This window comes from Silurus aristotelis (genome assembly GCF_946808225.1).
Source record: "Silurus aristotelis genome assembly, chromosome: 3".
NCBI lineage: Eukaryota > Metazoa > Chordata > Actinopteri > Siluriformes > Siluridae > Silurus > Silurus aristotelis.
In genome coordinates this window covers 18,145,879-18,165,878 of record NC_139576.1, presented here as the reverse complement: position 1 = coordinate 18,165,878, position 20,000 = coordinate 18,145,879, and the positions used below count along the sequence as shown (strand labels likewise).

The 20,000-nt window shown below is 35.6% G+C and overlaps 2 protein-coding genes and 1 long non-coding RNA gene across 7 annotated transcripts in view; 2 read left to right on the top strand and 1 right to left on the bottom strand.

Moving 5' to 3' along the window:
* myo1b (myosin IB) overlaps positions 1–8,700 on the top strand; it is a 53,865-nt gene extending 45,165 nt beyond the window's left edge. Inside the window, exons 21-32 of one of the 5 annotated variants that reach the window (XM_083536399.1) lie at positions 140–208; positions 288–374; positions 656–742; positions 1,445–1,531; positions 2,310–2,396; positions 4,681–4,755; positions 4,844–4,978; positions 5,322–5,428; positions 5,519–5,651; positions 5,757–5,909; positions 6,628–6,758; positions 6,865–8,700. In XM_083536399.1, the coding sequence (XP_083392525.1) occupies positions 140–208; positions 288–374; positions 656–742; positions 1,445–1,531; positions 2,310–2,396; positions 4,681–4,755; positions 4,844–4,978; positions 5,322–5,428; positions 5,519–5,651; positions 5,757–5,909; positions 6,628–6,758; positions 6,865–6,994 (1,281 nt within the window). In that variant the 3' untranslated portion in view covers positions 6,995–8,700. The remainder of the gene's footprint in view (positions 1–139; positions 209–287; positions 375–655; positions 743–1,444; positions 1,532–2,309; positions 2,397–4,680; positions 4,756–4,843; positions 4,979–5,321; positions 5,429–5,518; positions 5,652–5,756; positions 5,910–6,627; positions 6,759–6,864) is intronic. The other 4 variants (XM_083536400.1, XM_083536401.1, XM_083536402.1 and 1 more) reach the window with 4 other exon arrangements.
* A 2,566-nt stretch (positions 8,701–11,266) lies between these two features.
* Positions 11,267–20,000, bottom strand: part of LOC310723413 (uncharacterized protein) — a 76,285-nt gene continuing 67,551 nt past the window's right edge. The window contains exons 7-9 of the mRNA XM_083536444.1: positions 18,516–18,554; positions 13,833–13,859; positions 11,267–12,268 (exon numbers count right to left, since the gene is read on the bottom strand). Of these exons, the coding sequence (XP_083392570.1) occupies positions 18,537–18,554 (18 nt within the window). The 3' untranslated portion in view covers positions 11,267–12,268; positions 13,833–13,859; positions 18,516–18,536. The remainder of the gene's footprint in view (positions 12,269–13,832; positions 13,860–18,515; positions 18,555–20,000) is intronic.
* The window catches only part of LOC310723438, a 1,955-nt gene continuing 647 nt past the window's right edge, over positions 18,693–20,000 (top strand). Inside the window, exons 1-2 of the long non-coding RNA XR_014532685.1 lie at positions 18,693–18,856; positions 19,194–20,000. The exon at positions 19,194–20,000 is cut by the window's right edge and continues 647 nt beyond it. This is a non-coding gene — a long non-coding RNA (uncharacterized lncRNA). The remainder of the gene's footprint in view (positions 18,857–19,193) is intronic.

Here is a 20,000-nt window from a genome sequence, read left to right as displayed (position 1 = left end):
GCATGCACAAATTACCATTTCTTGTCTTGTTGGATTTATTTGGACTTATCAATCATTAAATATATTGCTAGAGGAGAGAAAACAACACATCTGTGGCATTGAGCACATTTTCAAGGCTTTTTAATGCTTTTGATTACAGCAACAGCAGAAATACCAGAAAATCAAGAGCTCCTCCATAGTTGTTCAGTCTTTCATTAGAGGATGGAAGGTAGGTATAAACTTCTGTGCACTATGTATCTAAGAATTGTGCCATTATATGCTTTTGCTCATCATTCTGTCTCTCCCAGGCTCGCAAAATACTGCGTGAACTGAAATACCAGAAGAGATGCAAAGAGGCTGTGACCACTATTGCAGCGTATTGGCATGGAACACAGGTACTGAGTCTCATTTGGAAGAATATAACTTGGAAGATAACTTCTTATTTTCAGGTCAACATCCACCAAACTCTACTGGCTTTTGCCAACACATTACATAGTGGGTTTATAGAAGCAGTGCTACCGCTTTTCTTTCTTAAGCTGACTATTGCTTATTTCAGTTCTGTAATTGTTTCTCTTTCTTTCACTCTGTGTCTCTCACTATCCTTTCGGACTACTTCATTCTAATCTTTATCCACCTGTGTGTGCTGCTGCCTGGCCTCATTGGCTAATCCCTGCAGGCTCGCTGGGAACTGCAGCGTATGAAGGAGGAGATTCGGAATAAACGTGCTGTGTCTGCTATTTGGGCAGCCTGGTTGGGATTGAAGGTATTTAACCAGCCTGTTAGTTAGATTCTAAAGCATTCCAATCATCTGTCCAGTTAAACTGTGTGTCTAGCCGTCCACTAACTTTCTGTAGCTGGGTGTCTGACTAATCATTTTTGCTTATTTGTAGGTTACATTTTGAGTTGGATTTTGGGAACAGTCTGACATCTTATTCAAACCTTGTTTTCTGTAGCATTAAAAACTTTTTGGTTGAAATGATAATGCCTTCAGATTTATTATACTTATTCTTGTACATACTGAGGGCACATAGAGTAAGCCTAAACATATTCTGTGACTAAATCTGCTATAGTCAAAACACAGCTTGAAGAATCCTAGTCACAAGGCATTATCATTGTCATCCTGTGTCCTTTGTAGCAACATGTTCTCTGTGCTGCATGACCTTTTTTTCCCTGATAAGCATCAAAGACTTTTTCAGCTAAATGTTATGCCTGACTTTCTTGAGCTGCAGTATTATGCAAGGAGAGCCATGCATTGCCAGTATTATTCTACTTGCACATACATTATAATCCAAAACATTATAATGTTATGAGACAGACTCTTTTGAATCAAACACCTTTATGGTTTACTAAATGCTTAATGCTGTCTGCTTTTATCTGCTTTCTCTTAATAGTCTGATCTGTGTTTCTGACTTCTTCATGTTTCTTTACCTTCTTCCAAAATACCTAATTAAAACATCACTCAAAGGCTCGGAGAGAACTGCAACGCTTAAAGCATGAGGCTCGGAGTAAACACGCCGTGTCCATCATATGGGCCGGCTGGCAAGGAACTAAGGTATTCATGATGTGTGTGAGGCTGTTGTCTAAGATTTCCTTTCCTCTCATCTCAGCTTTGCACTGAGGTTGAGAGCAAGACCATGAGCCTCAGTGCACTGGAACCCATCCCATCTCATGTCATCTCATCTCATGCATGCTAATTGTATTGTTTCATAGCTCATTCACATAATTGTAAACCATAGCACATATTTACTCCGATGGAGCTGTGGATAAGGTATTTAGACTTAAGCCTCTTTGACAGGATTTAAGCTCATGTAGACCCACTTCCAGATATGCCTTGCAGTAGGCAAGCACTACTTTAAGTGACGCATTTATGAGCACTAAGAGCAAATGCATGTGGTATATAAAGATTTTATACATGACTTTAGCAAATGTTAGAGTTCAATTCATTTAACACATTTCTGTGCATGATCTGACCAAACGTTTTTTTTGTGCCTTGCTTGGTTTTAACCAAGTGTCAATTTATGTGTGTATGTGTAATGAAGGGCTTGAAAGTCTGTAAGTGATTTATTTTCTCTCAATGAACTCACTCCCCTGAATTTGTTTTTTTTTTTTGGGATTCAGAAGTATAACCCCTACGATTAAAAATGCAGAACCTCTGTCGAGCACCTTATCTGACAGTGCTGCTAATGGAAATACAGTGTAGCTTTGTGTGAGTGCCCACCCGTTTGCTCCTGCTCTGGGCTGGTTGTGTGCCTCTTTTCATACTACTCTACTGTTTTCAACGGCTTCACTCTTTTCTGCATTCCTCGTCCCTCTCCCTCCTTCTCTCACAGGCACGCAGAGAGCTAAAACGGCTGAAGGAGGAGGCCAGGCGTAAGCATGCTGTTGCAGTCATTTGGGCCTACTGGTTGGGACTCAAGGTACCTGCCAACTAGTGGACTGGCCCCATCATAAACCACTATGAAAATGAAAAGGGGGGGAATGAAACCACACACTAACAGCCTGCCTCAGGGTGCCACTGTCAGATGATAAAGCTAGCCATAAAGCAGACAATGATGCTGTTCATTTCTGCAGCAAATGTCAATTTACCCAGTGTAACTTTTATCTGCATGCCACTGACTAATTGATCGTGTGTGTGTGTGTGTGTGTGTGTGTGTGTGTATACAGTATATATAAAAAATGCATTTAGCAGAGGGTCTTAACCAGGTCTCAGAGCAGTACATTGCTAATAGGCCATAGTGCAACAGTGCTGTAGTAGGTGGGTACTAAGCATAGGAATTTCCAGGAATAACACTTTTACACCAACACTATGCTAATATAAAAATTCTGTTTACACTGTGTCTAAATCAGTTGTGGGCCATGCATTTCCTACCTAGGCTTTACTGGTGGTCTACCTGAATCAATCTACATCTTTATACCATTATACAGTATATTAAATCCATTATACCATTATATTATATATTAATACCATTATTATAAATCATTATGATGCCACGGCTATAGAAACGATCTATACAATACAGAAACTCAGTATAACAGAGCACTACATCACAGACAGATATCTCTTTCAGCAAGAATAGATGGCTTTACTAAAGCATTCACTGCAGCTACAGCTGCACTGCCCGCATCATTTCTTGCCGAAGCATCAATATTAACCTCTACACGAATATATTCAAACTTGTGCAGTTTGCTACAGATGTGGTTTGCGATTAATGACTAGTGCACTCTTTGACCACCCAATCAAAGGACATGAAAATGCTGCTGTTATTGTATGCCTGCTAGATGACCCAGTGTCACCAACCTTAAAATCTGATTGGTTAAAGCAATAGCCTTTAATACATTATCCCACAATGTTGATTCTGAATGTTTCATGGTAGATTTCTGGCAACATGTGATGTAATGGCTGAGATATGATTGAATAGAAACTTGAACATGACCATACACTACTTAAAGTAGCGCAACCAAGATAATTAAATAATGAAAATAGACTTTATAAAATATATTATATATATATATATATATATATATATATATATATATATATATATATATATATATATATATATATATATATATATATATATATATATATAATATAAAAACGTAAGTTAGTGATACTGATAGTGTTTAGGCCAGCAGAGAAGACCTTCTGGTCTTGACTCCCCACAATTGGTCTCAACAAACATCTTAAACCGTTATATTAAATTATAAACCATTACATTATAATGTCCTCTTGCATTAAACAGCCTCTTTTGAAATAACTCATGCCTCACATCCCACATACTTCCCTCTCAAAAGGGTTACAGTCTGATCACCTTTGGTATATGGTATGAATGGCCATTCTGCCTCAGAGCTGATATGGATTAATGTGTAGAAGTAAGGATGGGATTTTCAGTATGTGCTATGGGAGTGCACTGTCTGTCATGCTTCATGAAGCATATTCAGATCTGCTCTTTTAATCCAGGGCTTTAGATAAGCCACTTCTGGACAGATAAAAGGCAGACTTGTTTGCCCCTTTTCATTTAATGAGTGTTATATATATATATATATATATATATATATATATATATATATATATATATATATATATATATATATATATATATATATATATATATATATATATATATATATATATATATGCTGAATCTTTGAACTATGACCTTCATTGAAACCACTGTAGTAGCCCAGATATTTTCCCCTTCATTCTGTCTATCTGCCTGCCTGCCTCTTCACATCTGAGTATGCACGCTTGTCCCTCTGCTTGATGTGTGCATGCTTTGCCAACTAACAGATTAACTTAGTATATGTTGCTTTTTTAGCTATTTGAGTTTTCCTGACTCTTTTAGGTATAATGTTATTTTGTATGATGACATGTTTATTTTGCTTTAGTCATCAGATATTTAAGAGGAGAAACTGCTGTATGTTTTACTGAATCTTTTGTATTATTTTTATTTTTATTTTACTTGCTTATTATAATCACAGGAATAGCAACATTACTGAATTTGTGGGAATTACCTCTGGTGTTGTCACTTTATTTCTTTGCATTCATTTGTATGTGTATATTTCTGTTTTCTACTAACAAATATTTTAAACTAACCTTGTTTCCTGAGAGGATCACTGCACAGACTTTCCTCAGAATGGCCAAAAAACATTAGTTTGATTGATTGGAAGTAATAGCTTTGATTTCTCTTTGTTTTTAAGGTCCGAAGGGAATACAGGAAGTTCTTCAGAGCAAATGCTGGCAAGAAGATCTATGACTTTATCATCCAGAGGATTGTAAGTGTAATAATTGCCCTGACTTTACCTCAAGGATTATTGAGAGATGGCTTTGTTTAAACACCACTTGGTGTGCATACATTTCCAGCTGCAGAAGTATTTTACTGGTTTGAAGAACACATTGCCTTCCATGTCGCCAATTAATAAGAGCTGGCCATCACGGTCTTACCTGTTCTTGGAGGGCACACATGAGGAACTCCGAAAGATCTTCCATTTATGGAGGGTCAGTCCTTAAAATCAGTCAATAACAATTTTTTTTCTAAATAAAACATTGATATAGTCGTTAGGGCTGTTTATTTACCTCTTTAATTGTGCATTTAGTTGTTTCTTTTTGTAAATGATTTATAATTAAATATACAAATACATCTGCAGTTCTACATTTGATTGACGCAATATAAAACATAACTGTAGAAGACATTCCACACAACTACACTAATATTGTAGCTTACCCCATGCCCATTTTTCTTTAACACACATTATTCATATACAATTGCCTGATATTTTTGGTCAAACAAGAAAATCCTTAACAGCCATTAAAGCTCTCTACAATCTTTCCTAAAAATCAGTGCAAGAAATACAGAAGCCAGTTCACAGAAGAGAAGAAAGCAATCTATGAAGAGAAACTGGAAGCAAGTAAAATCTTCAAAGACAAGAAGGCTCTGTACCCCAGCAGGTATGAACAAGCATTTACACTGCATTTATGTGTAACATAAATTTTTTCTAATAGTGGTCTATAAGATGATTCTTATTATTTGTTGCACAGTGTGGGTGAGCCTTTCAAAGGAGATTATCTAGAAGTTAACAAAAACCCTAAGTACCAGAAGCTAAATAGTGTGGTAGATGAGAAGGTGCTACTTGCAGATGTGGTCAATAAAATCAACAGAGCCAATGGCAAGGTGAGCTTCAAAAAGAACCGCCTAAAATTATGCTTGAGCAGCTCAGTGACTAACTACTTCAAATGTATATTAGGCCTAATTAACCATTTTTTGTGTGTTTTTAAGGGTGCTTCCAGAATCTTTCTCCTCACCAAGAAAAACTTTGTTCTGGCTGATCAGAAGACGGGTCAGTTAAAGGCCAGTGTACCGCTTCCTGATCTCGCCAGTGTCTCAGTTAGCACACGAAATGATGGCTTCTTTGCTCTTAAACTCAAAGAGGTAAAGCCCTGAAACATCGTGCTTTTTTATACAATGACTAATGTTAAATGATTTAAGCATAGGAATTACCAGGAATAACACTTTTCTGAAGCACATTAAACAGGATGTTTATGATTTGCTTAGCAGTTCTGATCATATTGTTTGCATTGTGCTGTTGTTAATCCCTTGAGAGGTTATTCACTGTGTGCCATTCTGAGGACATTGATAGTACAGTTACAGTGGTGTTTAATAGAAGAACAAATTTCATTTATATAATCATATTTCACTTTCATCCTTTAAAGAGCAAGAGTTTCTTTTCTCAGTTACCATTTTCCAGTGACATTTTGTATCGGATTAAATGGGAAATCCAACATAGTCAGAGGTATTGAAGACTGTAAATGTTAGATGCAGTCTTGATATGACCAGCATGATGCAATTGAAAACTGAATTACCATGAAAAATATAATCTCTAAAACTCTTAGCCTAATGTGAAATGTAGGTAACCATTAACATAAAACATAAAAGTCAATGTTATTGAAAGGATTATAAAGTAAAATAAATAAATCACCGTGGAAGATACCATTTTTACCTAAAAAGATTCAATATGCAAGTTGAACAACTTGCAGGTTTTCCTTTTAATAAAGTACTTTGTATGTTGAGTAATGTTCAAGTATAAACTACAAATTCATTTCAGCGTGACCTTTATTTTAAACTTCATACACTAATGCTCTCTTTGTAGGGCACTGCATCAGCAGCCAAAGGTGACTTCTTGTTGAGCAGTGATCGATTAATAGAGATCATCACCAAACTCTATCGCACAGGGGCTGCTTCAGCCGACATGCCAGCAATCAGTGTTGACATTTCAGATGAGTATGTGTTCCTCAAGTCTTTTGTTTGTTGTTTGTTTTAATCTTTACATAGTTTGTATAACTACTGTAGTGTATTTAGCCATTAATTCTTCCCATCTTCTGTCCAGATTCCTTGTGCAGTTCAAGCAGGATAAAGTGTGTGTCAAGTTCATCCAAGGTGGACCCAAAAGTAACAATCAAGTCGCCTGCAAGCGTAAAAACAACCGGCTGCTGGAGGTGTCGGTTCCATCCCCATAATGACCTGTCATCTTCACTCCCTCTCAGGGTGCCATTTCTGTGACTCTTTATCATCAAACCTGAACTTAAACACAGTTCCCAATTGACTGTGCCTTTATGATGTTCTTGTCCTTATGATGATGATCTTTACCCATATCTTGTATTTTTAGAGACTTAAATTAGTAAATTGAGACTCAGATATTCCACACAGCAGTATTTGGGTGCACAGGGCAGACCTCTTACTGGGATAGAGATGGGAGATGATTCTTTCCTCTCTTTTTCGAATGAGATGCATTTAATACCCTGTTTACATAAGGCAATAATAGAAATGGTTGTAATTATAACGCTATAGATGTCTGATGTTATGCAGTGTCTGGATAATCATGTACATGGGATAGGGTGGTGGGGTGTACAAACAGATTGCAAGCAAGTTTTTTAAATTTTCTTCTCAGATTACTAGGGGGGAAATGAAGTGTTGCACTTGTTTGGTTTACACAAGGGTAAGAAAAATATTTTTGGATTGATTTGTCTTTGCTTTTTTTTTAAATATATAATTCTCACAGTGCACATTTCTCAATTTTACCTGAATTGCCAAAGTTTTGTTATTTATCCAGTAATAATTTTTTTCTGGAAGACTTTATTCATAATACATTACATTTATAATTGACAAAGCCAAAATCCAAATCCTAAAGGCCTACTGAGTCTTGCATTTGACCAAATGTACCTTTTTAAGATAGAAAATAGTTTTGTACACTACTTATTTTTTGAAATAGTATAGATCTTACTCTTGTGCAAAATGCAGTGCCGACTCGTGTGTCCAAACCGACAATAAACAGCAATCCCATGTTTCATCTCACAAAGGATTCTGATTCTTCACCCTGCTGTGTTTAGGAAATATCTGTGAAACTGACAGCAACAGTGCTCAGAAAGACCTTGTCACCGTATATCCCACCAAGTGCTTGATTGACATTCTTGGTTCCCTCAACACAGCGATGTCCGCTCCAAGTGAAGAACCTGATCAGTGCTTTTGGCATGCTGAACTGATTCTATGGGAAATTGATTAGTTAGTATGGTTTCTGGGTTCAAGAAATGACCTAGAGGAATCTTAGTTGTGCTGCAAAAAAAAAAAAGAGTAGAATGCTTATATACTCTAGCCAATTAATAAAATGTACATGAATGATTTCAGAAAACTCCATTGTGTTCCATTTTGTTTATGTCGAAGCCTAAAACAGTACCTGATATTTATTTACTTATTTCTTATATTTTTGACATTTTCACCATTAGACTGTAGGTGGCTTGACTTTTTTTTTTCTTTTTTTCTTTTTTTTTAAACTGGCAAATGGGGTATGCAGTGATTTATTGGGACTAATCCGAATGTTTAAGTGAAAAGCCCAATACACTGAATTATTTAAATGTTGGAATTCTAACACAGTCTGATCTACACAATCAAAACGCACAGGTAAACTACATTTTCAGTTTGTTTTTTGTCACTGATCAGAAAAGTGGGAACTTTGCTTTTAAATATATACTTAATATAATATTTGCTCTTTATTCTTTAGTGGATATTTTGTGTTGTTAAATTGAAGGTCTTGGCAGACATTTGAAAAAACACCAGGCTCTGGGAGAAGATTTAACATTTGCTTCTGCATGTGTTTATCATCTTAAAAGCTTGAAAATGATTAATGTAATTTTAAAATAAACAGCAGCCAATGTGAACATGTGGAAAATTGTGCAAATTCACTTGTTATTTGACTGTGTACAGTTTCAGTCTTCAATCAATGCAGTATACTGTAGTTAATCTCTTGTGTCAGGAAGTTCAAGAGGAAAGAACTTTGTGTCTATTGTTTATGCCTAAATGTAATCTGGTGTATCAATGACTAATTAAAGTAAAAGCAACTTTTTAAAATTAAAACAAATAAATAAGTTAAATAAGGCAAATCAATCTTTGTTATATTCTTTTTTTTTTTTAAAGAGTGGAAATTTAGACTATATTTTCAAAAGTATTGGGTCACCTGGTCATAAGTACGGTATGTGATTTTTGAGCTTTGCATTCCACATTTAGTCCCAATTTACTCTCTTAATTCCCTCCACTCTTCTGGGAAGATGTTCCACTAGATTTTGAAGTGTGCTTGTGCATATTTGTTTTCATCAGCCACAGGGGTATTACGAAAGGCAGGTACTGATGTAGGTGAGGAGACCTGGGGTGCAGTCAGCATTCACGTTCATCCCAAAGGTGTTCAGTAGGGATGAGATCAGAGCTCTATAGCAGGCCACTCAAGATCTTCCTCTACAAAGCATGTAAACCATTTCTTCATGGAGCTCACTTTGTGCGTTGCCATGCTGGAACAGGAACACAAAATTTTATTAAAGCACATCTAAAGGCCTCCTGTACAATTGAGTACCTCCAGCTTTGTGGTAACAGTTTGGAAAAGAACCAAATGTAGCAGGAAAGGTCAGGTGACCTAATGCGCTTGAAAATTATAGTGCATCTTCGCCTTTTCACTTGGCACAGTATTGTGCTTATAAACCATTTTATCTATAAGCCTAATGGAGTGGATGTCAAGGTCCATCCTTCTCTCCACTATGGCACATTTTTATTCCGAACTTTGTATTCAAACTGTAAACCAAAAACAAGATGTTGATTCTCTAGCACTACTGTTCATCCTAAAGAGCATGGAGTATTTAGGGGCAGAGCAGCTGGAACCAGATGTTTTCCATCACATCTGGAAAGCTGTCCTGGGTGAAATTCCACAGCTTAAGGATTCTGCTAGTGGCACATCCCTGAGGAGCAGACCCTGACAGATTGTGCATGGTGAATGTAAAAATAGCACCCCATTACAGTGCTAGCCTCAGAAAGTTCCCACCAGTCTGAAGTCTGGGAACAGAGAAGAGGCTGAACCTCCTGTGGAGTTCACTGAAGGGGAGTGATGAGAGAGAGGAAGGCAGGCACACCCACCTGGAAGGAAATTTTATGGAAAAATGTGAAGTTCTTTCTGTTTAATTTTTTTCCCCTATTGTGCCTTTAATGTTTGACTGTATTTATTAGAATAGATGTAGACCTGTCTTAGGCTTAGTTATGTAGTCTGATTGAACTTCTGAGGAACCTTTTACATGTTGAACTTTCATCAAATAGGTAAAAATAAATAAAACTATTCCTGCTTTCTTATTGTATTCTAATAAATGCAGATCCAAAGTTTTTAAGTGGCAAACTGCCCATGTACAAGTTTCATTTGTATAGCACTTTTTACAACTGTCATTGTACTAAAGCAGCTTTACACAATTTACGCAAATCACATTTCTAAAACAAATTCAGGAAACAATAAGAAAGCAGGATTAGTTTTATTTATTTTTTACCTATTTGATGAAAGTTCAACATGTAAAAGGTTCCTCAGAAGTTCAATCAGACTACATAACTAAGCCTAAGTTAGTCCTCTGCTGCCATCTAGAGGGTACATTTTACTATTCATAGCATTTAAAAAAAAAAACTTGGAAGACATAATTTGCTGTTTAATTATTATTATTATTATTATTATTATTACGAGCATTTGGTTTATGCAATAAATAATAAACCATGTTCAATATATTCTTAAACTATTACGACAAACACTTTATAAATGTAACAAGAAAACTTGACATCTTTCAAAAAATGTTTTTACATTTTTTTTTAAAGCTTCTGAAGGATGCATGGTGGATAATACAGTAACAAAAGGTGTATATTACTTAGGCCAACATTATTCACTTTTTAATTTGTATCAATAGGTAAAGCACATGTTCTGGTTTAAAAAAGCCATCTAAGGGCATATATGTTGGCACTGAGCAGATTGTCGTTTTTTTTTTTTCTTTTGTCCTATATCTTATCTGGTCAGTTGGTTTACACACAAAAAAAATGTGAAATATATTTTTAAGGATTTCTATTTTAATGTAAGAATTACATCCTTCCTGTGTTACTTCCACTTTTTCGGTTTCTGTTGTTTCTTCAAAAAGCACAAAAAATCCCCCACAGGGAAGTGTGATTCACTAGATAATTGAATACATGTTAGTTTCTGAGACTGTTGCACAGGATCTACCACATCTGTCTGTCAATTAGCGATCCCTTAATTGTAATATCATTACATATTATTTTTGTAATATGTAATACAATTACAAATATTTAAAACATACCATACGTCTTTAAGTGATTAAATTATGCATATTACTTTCAAGATCAGTTTCAAGAAAAATATTGGACAAATAAGCTGAAGAATGTTTTACTAGATAGACCTTTTTCAAATGCAAATCATGAAACAGTTACAATTTAGTTTATATATTTATTCCATACAAGTTGTTATTAGTGCATTAGCCATACCTTAACATGTAATTAGCATTTTCTATTTTAAACAGAGATTAAATTACAAGTATGCATGTTTACTTGCAAAAATTACAATGGTTATTGATTTTATTTTTATACACACTTTTTACAAGATATTTCATGAAAACTTGCTAAAACAATCAGGAAACAACTTTTTTCACATAAGTAACAGGAAGAGCTTTGTACAGATGAATGAATCTGATTTCTAGTTAGTAAAAGCATAATCCACACATTTATCTAAAACATTAATATAACTGACACTTAACAAAAGCTAATTATTAATTTACCACTAATGAAAAAAAAAGGGATTCATTTGGTTTTAATTTGCTCTTGAAACAGCAATTGTGTTCAAATTAACTGAAGACATTTTTTATTAGACATCAAATAAAAACTGTTCAGTCTTCTGTTAATGCATATTTAAGCATTTTCACTCCTTTTTTAGTTTATCGTGCATGTTAAACGCTGCTTCTATAAACTATAAATAAGTCAAAGTATTCCATCTTGACAGCACTGTATCGTTTCCAATTTATTTCAAAACATAACTTTTTGAAGAGTGTTTTAATCTAGCTTTCATTCCCAGGCAATTCAGAGCAAAAAAGTAGCAGCAAGAAGTAAAAAAAAAAAAAAAAAAAAAAACACCACAATAAATACTATGAACAATCATTATCTTAAAAAGGTACCATGTCTGCACATCTACACATTAAAATCAGTCCAAATTTTTAAACCAGTGAAATATTAAAAGTTGCTTATGCTTTTCGAACAATCGCTTTTGAATGTTTTAGGCTTGTTTGCAGGGGTGAGAGGTGCACCAACGTTCAATTCTGTAGATCAGGTGGACTATCCATGTGGGTCATCAGAAAAAAATGAATTTGAACTTCCCTCCTCCTGTTAATTGCAGATTCATTCATTAACCATCATCCTGCTTGTGGTCTAGGAAGCTGGTTCACCTGTTTTAGCAGATGGCATGTTAGTTTGTAATTAAGTGTATTAAAAGCAAACTACTTCATAAATAAATTAGTTATGTAAACCACTATCATCAGATACACCAATGTGTGTAAAAAAAAATAAAAAATGGGTAAAATTATTCATTTCATTTAAACACTAAAAAGTTATTATATGGCATTGGTCATCATTAATAAAATTAGGAAGGGCAGAGTTAGTAATTTTAATGAATGATGGCTCAATATAAACCCTAATTTTGAGAAAAGGTTTGTTAAATTCCATGTATATATTTATAACTGTGCTGCAAAACAAAAGATGAGAGTATGGGTCAGCGGAAGTCATAGAAGCAAGTACAGAAACACGGCAAAATGCACCCCTCTAAAATGTCAATGTCTGTAATTTGTTTGGAGGCGGGTCATCGAAAAAGGAAATTAGAAACGCAAGAAGTTTTTCTATTAGCCTCTGTCCAGGCTCATGTTATTATCTGCATACAATATATTTGTAATCAATTTAGCTGGTTGAATTCTACAAATTTAAACATTTTTTTTCTAATTGTACAGCTTGATTAGAGATTGAGCTGCAACAAGCTACTCAAAGTCAAGCATGTTCAGACCAAACAACTAATTTTTCTTTGGCCATTTTAATGAATAAGGTAATAGAACAGCAAAAGAAATATCCCTCTTCATATCTTCAAGTTCATCTAAGTTACCTTTTATGCAAATTAACTACCTTTGAAAACATGAACTGACAGAAAACAACAAGTCTACCTATGTTCTGTGCGTTTAGTGGAAAAAAAATAACGGGAGTGCAAGAATAAACTTAAAAAATTACTTATCTTGACTTTGTCCAGTTTTTTTTTTAATGCAAAAATCACACCCACTACTTCACACCATCACACAACAGCTAACAACCAGGGATCACACCCACTACTTCACACCATCACACAACAGCTAACAACCAGGGATAGTGAGGCACATTACAGTGTCAGATTACAGAGCTGTGTATCGGCAAGAATCTGGCGATACGATATGTATTGCAATACAGGAATTGTGAAACAATATGTTGCGATACATTTCAATACTGTAAGCAAGGTGATATATTGGGATTCTTTTTTTAATTGCTTTTTTAAGAGTCGATACAGTATCGCCAAACAAAAGATCACGATACCCATGTGTATAATATATAATATGTAGAATATAAAATATGATGCCCATATTTTCTTACACCCCATCACAAATGCTCCTCGGAGAGAAATGCTCCTAATCTGCACAAGTCAACCCAGACAACAGGCTAGATATACTCTTTTGGATTCCAAATCACTGCTGGCTAATGCATAAGCTCTTAATGACTGAACAGATGCTCTGTTGTTGCACCATTTAGAGTACTGTGTGAAATTTTCCTTTTCCTGTACCTTCTGGTTTATTGTGCAACATCCCTTAACACATAAAAATTTCCAGTATTCTGTATAAAAACCTATTCAGACACGCACATGCTCTTACATTAAAAAAAATAAAAAACAGAATTAAACATCAGGCCAAAGTCAAAGTATGATATAGTAGTTTTACTCACCATCATGGGAAGGTGCACTCTTGTAAGCTAAAGAAGCACAATTAATAAGTGTAAAAATTCAGCAGTGTTTAATTACACAAAATTGAAGATTTATCCACCAGTACATGATAGATGACAGTACATGACAATTCTTAAGGGTTTTTTTTTTTTTTTGCCGTTACCACAAGCTCTGATTAATTATTTGTTTTTCAAATAAAATGTGTAAATACATATAAGCAAACCAACAATTGTATTGCAGCAACATACTTGAGGTATCTAAGCATAATCATTGTTAAATCTCAAAAATAATTTGAGCTTTATTTTGAAGAATTGTGTGTAAAAGCTAGCAACACCCTGGTCTCATTATAGCTTGATATTATGCAGTCTAAAAAACATACACTAGGTAGATTTTATTAGTATTATGCCTTGAATGTTATTTTTCATATTTAATCTATTTCCTAGTTATTTAATTTCTAAAATTCCAATTTAAAAAATGCATAGCCTATGGAAGAGACCAAACCAGTTGGAAGTGACAAGCTCAGTCTTCCACTGGCTGAAATGTCATGTCACTGCAAAATAAAAATTGAGCATACAGAGTGATGTAAAAGTCACAATGACAGTTGTTACAACTAACAACCTGGAATGGTCAGACAAATCGGCTGTTCCCATTAGGGGTCACCACAGCAGATCATCCGTCTCCATACTAATCTGTCCTCTACATCTGCCTCTTTCAAACCAACTACCTGCATGTCTTCCCTCACCACATCCATAAACCTCCTCTTTGCTCTTCCTCTTTTCCTCCTCCCTGGCAGCTCCATTCGCAGCATTTTCCTACCGATATACCCCATGTCCCTCCTCTGCACCTGTCCAAACCATCTTAAATCGGGCCTCCCTCACCTTCTCTCCAAAACGTACTTCTACCGACTTTCGTACCCCTACTCTCCAGCACGTACCTCCACCTCTCCAGGCTCTTCTCAACCTGCTCCCTACTCTCACCACAAATAAGATCACCTGCAAAACATCATAGTTCATGGAGACTCCTGTCTGACCTCGTCCGTCAACAATTTGGACAACTTCTCTTTCAGTTTTTTTTTTATTGATTCTATTATTTTTGACATTTTACATTATTACTGAAGACATCCAAACTATAAAAAAAAAAGTATAGAAATATGTAGAAAAAAAAAAACTTTAAATAACTGAAAATGTTTTATATTTTCGATTCTTTAAAACCTTTTGTTTTGATGACAGCTTTGCACACGGCCATTTCTAGCCTTTTCTTGCATCCTAGGCAAGATTCCTATAGTCACGCCCATAGAAATGGTTTTCCAACAATACCAAGGATTCCCAGAGGTGTTAAGTCCTTGTTGGATGCTTTTCTATCACTCTCTGGCCCAACTCATCCCAAGCCATCACAACTGGATTTAGATCTAGTGAATGAGGAGGCCTGGAGCGCTTACATAAACTACAGGTGTAGTTTCTCCTGATGGAAAACCAATGAGGGTTGCACCAAGTGCAAACCAGATGGGATGGGATTTTGCTGCAAAATGTTGTGGCAGACATGCAGGTTAAGTGTGCCCTCAATTTTTTACTAATCACTAACAGATTTGCACAGTAGTGATAGTAGCACAAATAGGGCTACTGACTCTAATCACTCTGACAACTGATGGTCTAATGTACAACCCCTGGCAAAAAGTATGGAATCACCCCTCTCAGAAGATGTTCATTCAAATGTTAAATTGTGTACAAAAAAAAACAAGCACATATATGCCACAAAACAATTTTCACTCAACAATCCAAACTTCTGGCTGTATAAAACACTTAAAAAACAAAACAAAGAAAGATAACTATAGTCAATTACAACTGTTTTTACAGATCAAACAGAGGAAAAAAATATGGAATCACACAAATCTGAGAAACATTATATGGAATCACCATGCACTTTGCATTTCTAAAACAAACACCTGTATCTGATTACAACTGCTAATTAGTCTGCAGTTAAAAAAGAGTGCTTGCACACATTAGTGACGTGTTGAACCAAGATGATTGACATAACTCATGGCTCCAACACGAGAGATGTCAGTTGAAACAAAGGAGAGGATTATCAAACTTCTCGAAGAAGGTAAATCTTCACGGAATGTTGAAAAAGATGTTGGTTGTTCCCAGTCAGCTGTGTCTAAAATCTGGACCAAGTACAAATCAAATGGAAAGGTTGTAAAAGGGAAGCGTACTGGTAGACCAAGAAAGACATCAAAGCGCCAAGACAGAAAACTTAAAGCAATATGCCTTGAAAACAGAAAATGCACAACAAAACAAATGAGGAACAAATGGGCAGAAAGTGGAGTCAATGTCTGTCACCGGACTGTAAGAAATCGCCTAAAAGAAAAGGGATTTACATAGAGAAAAGCCAAACGAAAACCATCATTAACATCTAAACAGAAAAAAACAAGGTTTCAGTGGGCTAATGAAAGACAATCTTGGACTGTGGATGACTGGATGAGAGTTATATTCAGTGATGAATCACGAATCTGCATTGGGCAGGGTGATGATGCTGGAACTTTTGTTTGGTGCCGTTCCAATGAAATTTATAAAGACAACTGCCTGAAGAAAACATGCAAATTTCCACAATCATTAATGATATGGGGTTGTATGTCAGGTAAAGGTATGGGAGAGATGACAGTCATTACATCTTCTATAAATGCACAAGTTTATGTTGAGATTTTGGACACTTTTCTTATTCCATCAATTGAAAGGATGTTTGGTGATGGTAGCATCATTTTTCAGGATGATAATGCATCGTGCCATAGGGCAAAATCTGTGAAAACATTCCTACAGGAAAGACATATAATGTCAATGGCATGGCCTGCAAATAGTCCGGACCTCAATCTAATTGAAAATCTGTGGTGGAAATTAAAGAAAATGGTCCACGACAAGGCTCCAACCTGCAAGGCTGATCTGGCAACTGCAATAAGACAAAGCTGGAGACAGATTGATGAAGTATACTGTTTGTCATTAGTTAAATCCATGCCTCAAAATATTCAAGCTGTTATAATAGCCAGAGGTAGTGCAACAAAGTACTAGTAGTGTTTTTATTTGGTGATTCCATATAATTTTCCTCAGATTTGTGTGATTCCATATTTTTTTCCTCTGTATGATCTGTAAAAACAGTTGTAATTGACTATAGTTATCTTTCTTTGTTTTTTAAGTGTTTTATACAGCCAGAAGTTTGGATTGTTGAGTGAAAATTGTTTTGTGGCATATATGTGCTTGTTTTTTTTTTCTACACAATTAAACATTTGAATGAACATCATCTGAGAGGGGTGATTCCATACTTTTTGCCAGGGGTTGTACATTAAGAAGTCAAGAAATGTCACAAAGTAACTGTTTACTAGGCAGATGTGTGAATTGAAAATCATTCCAGATGACTACATTGTGAATCTAATGAGAGAACAGCATGAGTGTGCCAAGCTGTCATCAAAGCTAAATGTTGCTACTTTGGACAAATCTAAAATATAAAACATTAAGGGTTGTTCAACGCTTTTTTTGTTTTAATATTCAGAATTAGTGTACAACATAAAAAATAATACAAATAAAGAAAAACAACGGCATGAGAAGGTGTGTCCGAACTTTTGCCTGGTATTAGACTGAGCCTTCTGTCACCTTAGATATATTGCTAAAATAAGAATATGATCTCGTTACAGGATGCAGAAAAACTAGGTCATGCTTTTTTTCCCCTTATCTAGATTAGGAAGCTTGGATCTTCTATTGTAAGCGTGGATGTTCTAGTAAATGCATAAATAAGCTTCAGCAACAAGAGTCTTAATTAAGACAGTGTTTTGATTAACTGGGATGCAGCCGCAAAGTCGGACCATCTCTGGAATAAGAGATCCCTCAATTCTGTGTTAACTTTTGGCTCTCCTTTTAGTTATGCTCCCATAGCTTGTCCTGCTGGAGACACTACTTACACCCTGATCATACTGTACATTGTCCTTAAACATTTATTATAATTGACAGTGGATAACAATCCTTATTCCTCTCTCCCTGTCACTCCTCTCCCACCCTGCTCTCTCTATGTTGAGTTAAGCATACTACTAAAGTACCAGTGATGAGTGTTCCATACTTTTCTTCTTTTTTCCTTTTCTGCCTAATTGAGCCAGATGCCATACCACTGATTGGAATTCTCTTCAAATGGAGACCACTCTCTGCAGCTGCAGATGGTTCCACATACATGATGTTACTGAGCAAGAATTTTGAGGGTGGATTTGGATTGTAATTACCATCAACGGTCTACTGCAATGGTTATGGACCACACGTTGTATAAACAATTTTGCATTTAAGCACCCATCACTGCACAGTTTAACAATTATGGAACCGTTATGAATGGACATACGGTTGGACAGATTTGAATGGGTTCCCTTTTGAATCTGGTTCCTCTCAAGGTTTTTTCCTCATGCCATCTTATTGAGTTTTTCTTTGCCACAGTCACCACTGCCTCAAATCATACTTATAGACAATCATACTTTTATACAACTTTATCTCTGTAAAGCTGCTTTAAAACAAAGTGAACTGTTAAAAGCTCTATACAAATAGTATATTATTTGAATTGAATTCTGCTGGTAAAAACCTATATAAACATGCACATTATCTTACATAAGAAAATAATTTAATCAGGACAAAATTATAATAAATCAGGGTTGTATTACTCACCAGATGAATTATTAGTAGTCTCTAAAGTATTGAAGAAACCTAAAGAGGTACAAATTTGTGTCAAACAATTTTTAATTATATTGGGAAAGTACAACCCCAATTCCAAAACAGTTGGGACATTGTCAAATGTAAATAAAACCAGAATGCAATGATTTTCAAATCTTATTTAAAGTTATTAAAAAGACAAATATATCATCACCTACAGTACATATCATCAAAAGATTTTTTTTTTTTTACATCAGTGAAAATCTCCCTCATAAGGCAGAGCATTAAAAACAGGTATGATTCTATGATGGACATCACTGCACAGCTCAGGAATACTTCCAAACATCACTGTCCATGTGTGATTTTTTTTTTTTTATCTTTTGATGATATGTACTGTAGGTGATGATATATTTAAGTCTTTTTGTTATGCAGCTTTTTGTTGATGCAGCTTTTCACAGATTGGTGAACCTGTGCACATCTTTACTTCTGAGAGAATCTGACTCTCTTAGATGTTTTTTTTTTAATACCCAATTATATTACTGACCTGTTGCCAATTAACCTAATTAGTTGCAAAATATTCTTTCAAGGTTCCCTGGTGGTAGAGCGGTTAGGCTGCGGCGCTCTTACCGCTGCGGCCCAGGTTCGATTCCCGGTCAGGGAAAAAAACACAGCTATTAGGGTTGCACAAGCCAGTGCACTCTTAGTTTACTATGCAATCCAAAAATGCAAGTTAAAGCTCGAACCTGCAAAGAAGCCATACTTTTTATCAGCACTCAATTGAAAAGTCTGAATCTCTGATGGTACATTAGTGGCTATGGAATAGGCAGTTTTTATATATGGAAAAGCACCATCAATGCTGAAAGAAAAATATTTAGGTTTTAGAAGAGCATATGCTCCCATCCAGAAATTGTCTTTTTGCAGGAAGGCCTTGCATGTTTCAGCAGTGCAATGGTTAACCACATGCTGCATTATGACAACAGCATGGCTTCATAGTAGAAGAGTCCGGGTGCTGAACTGGCCTGCCTGCAGTCCAGACCTTTCACTAATTAAAAATATTTGGTTCATCAAAGACCCAGGACTGTTGAGCAGTTACAATCCTATATCAGGCAAGTATAGGATAACATTCCTCTCTCAAAACTGCAGCAAATGGTCTCCTCAGTTCCCAGAGGTTTACAGACTGTTGTTAAAAAAAAAGGGTATGCAACACCATGATAAAAATAGGACTGTCTCAACTTTTTGGAGCGGCGTTGCAATCAATTTTAAAATTACCGTAGTTTTTTTTCTTAAAATGGTATATTTTCTCAGTTTAAACATTTGATATGTTTTTAAGGTTATATTAGAATAAAATATAGGTTTATGAGATTAGCAAATTATTGCATTCTGTTTTCATGCACATTTTAAACAGCATCGCAACTGTTTTGGAATTGGGGTTGTCACAGGTAGACCTTAAGAACATGTCTCATATGTTCATTAGAGGTGTAACAATATACGGCTTTGTAT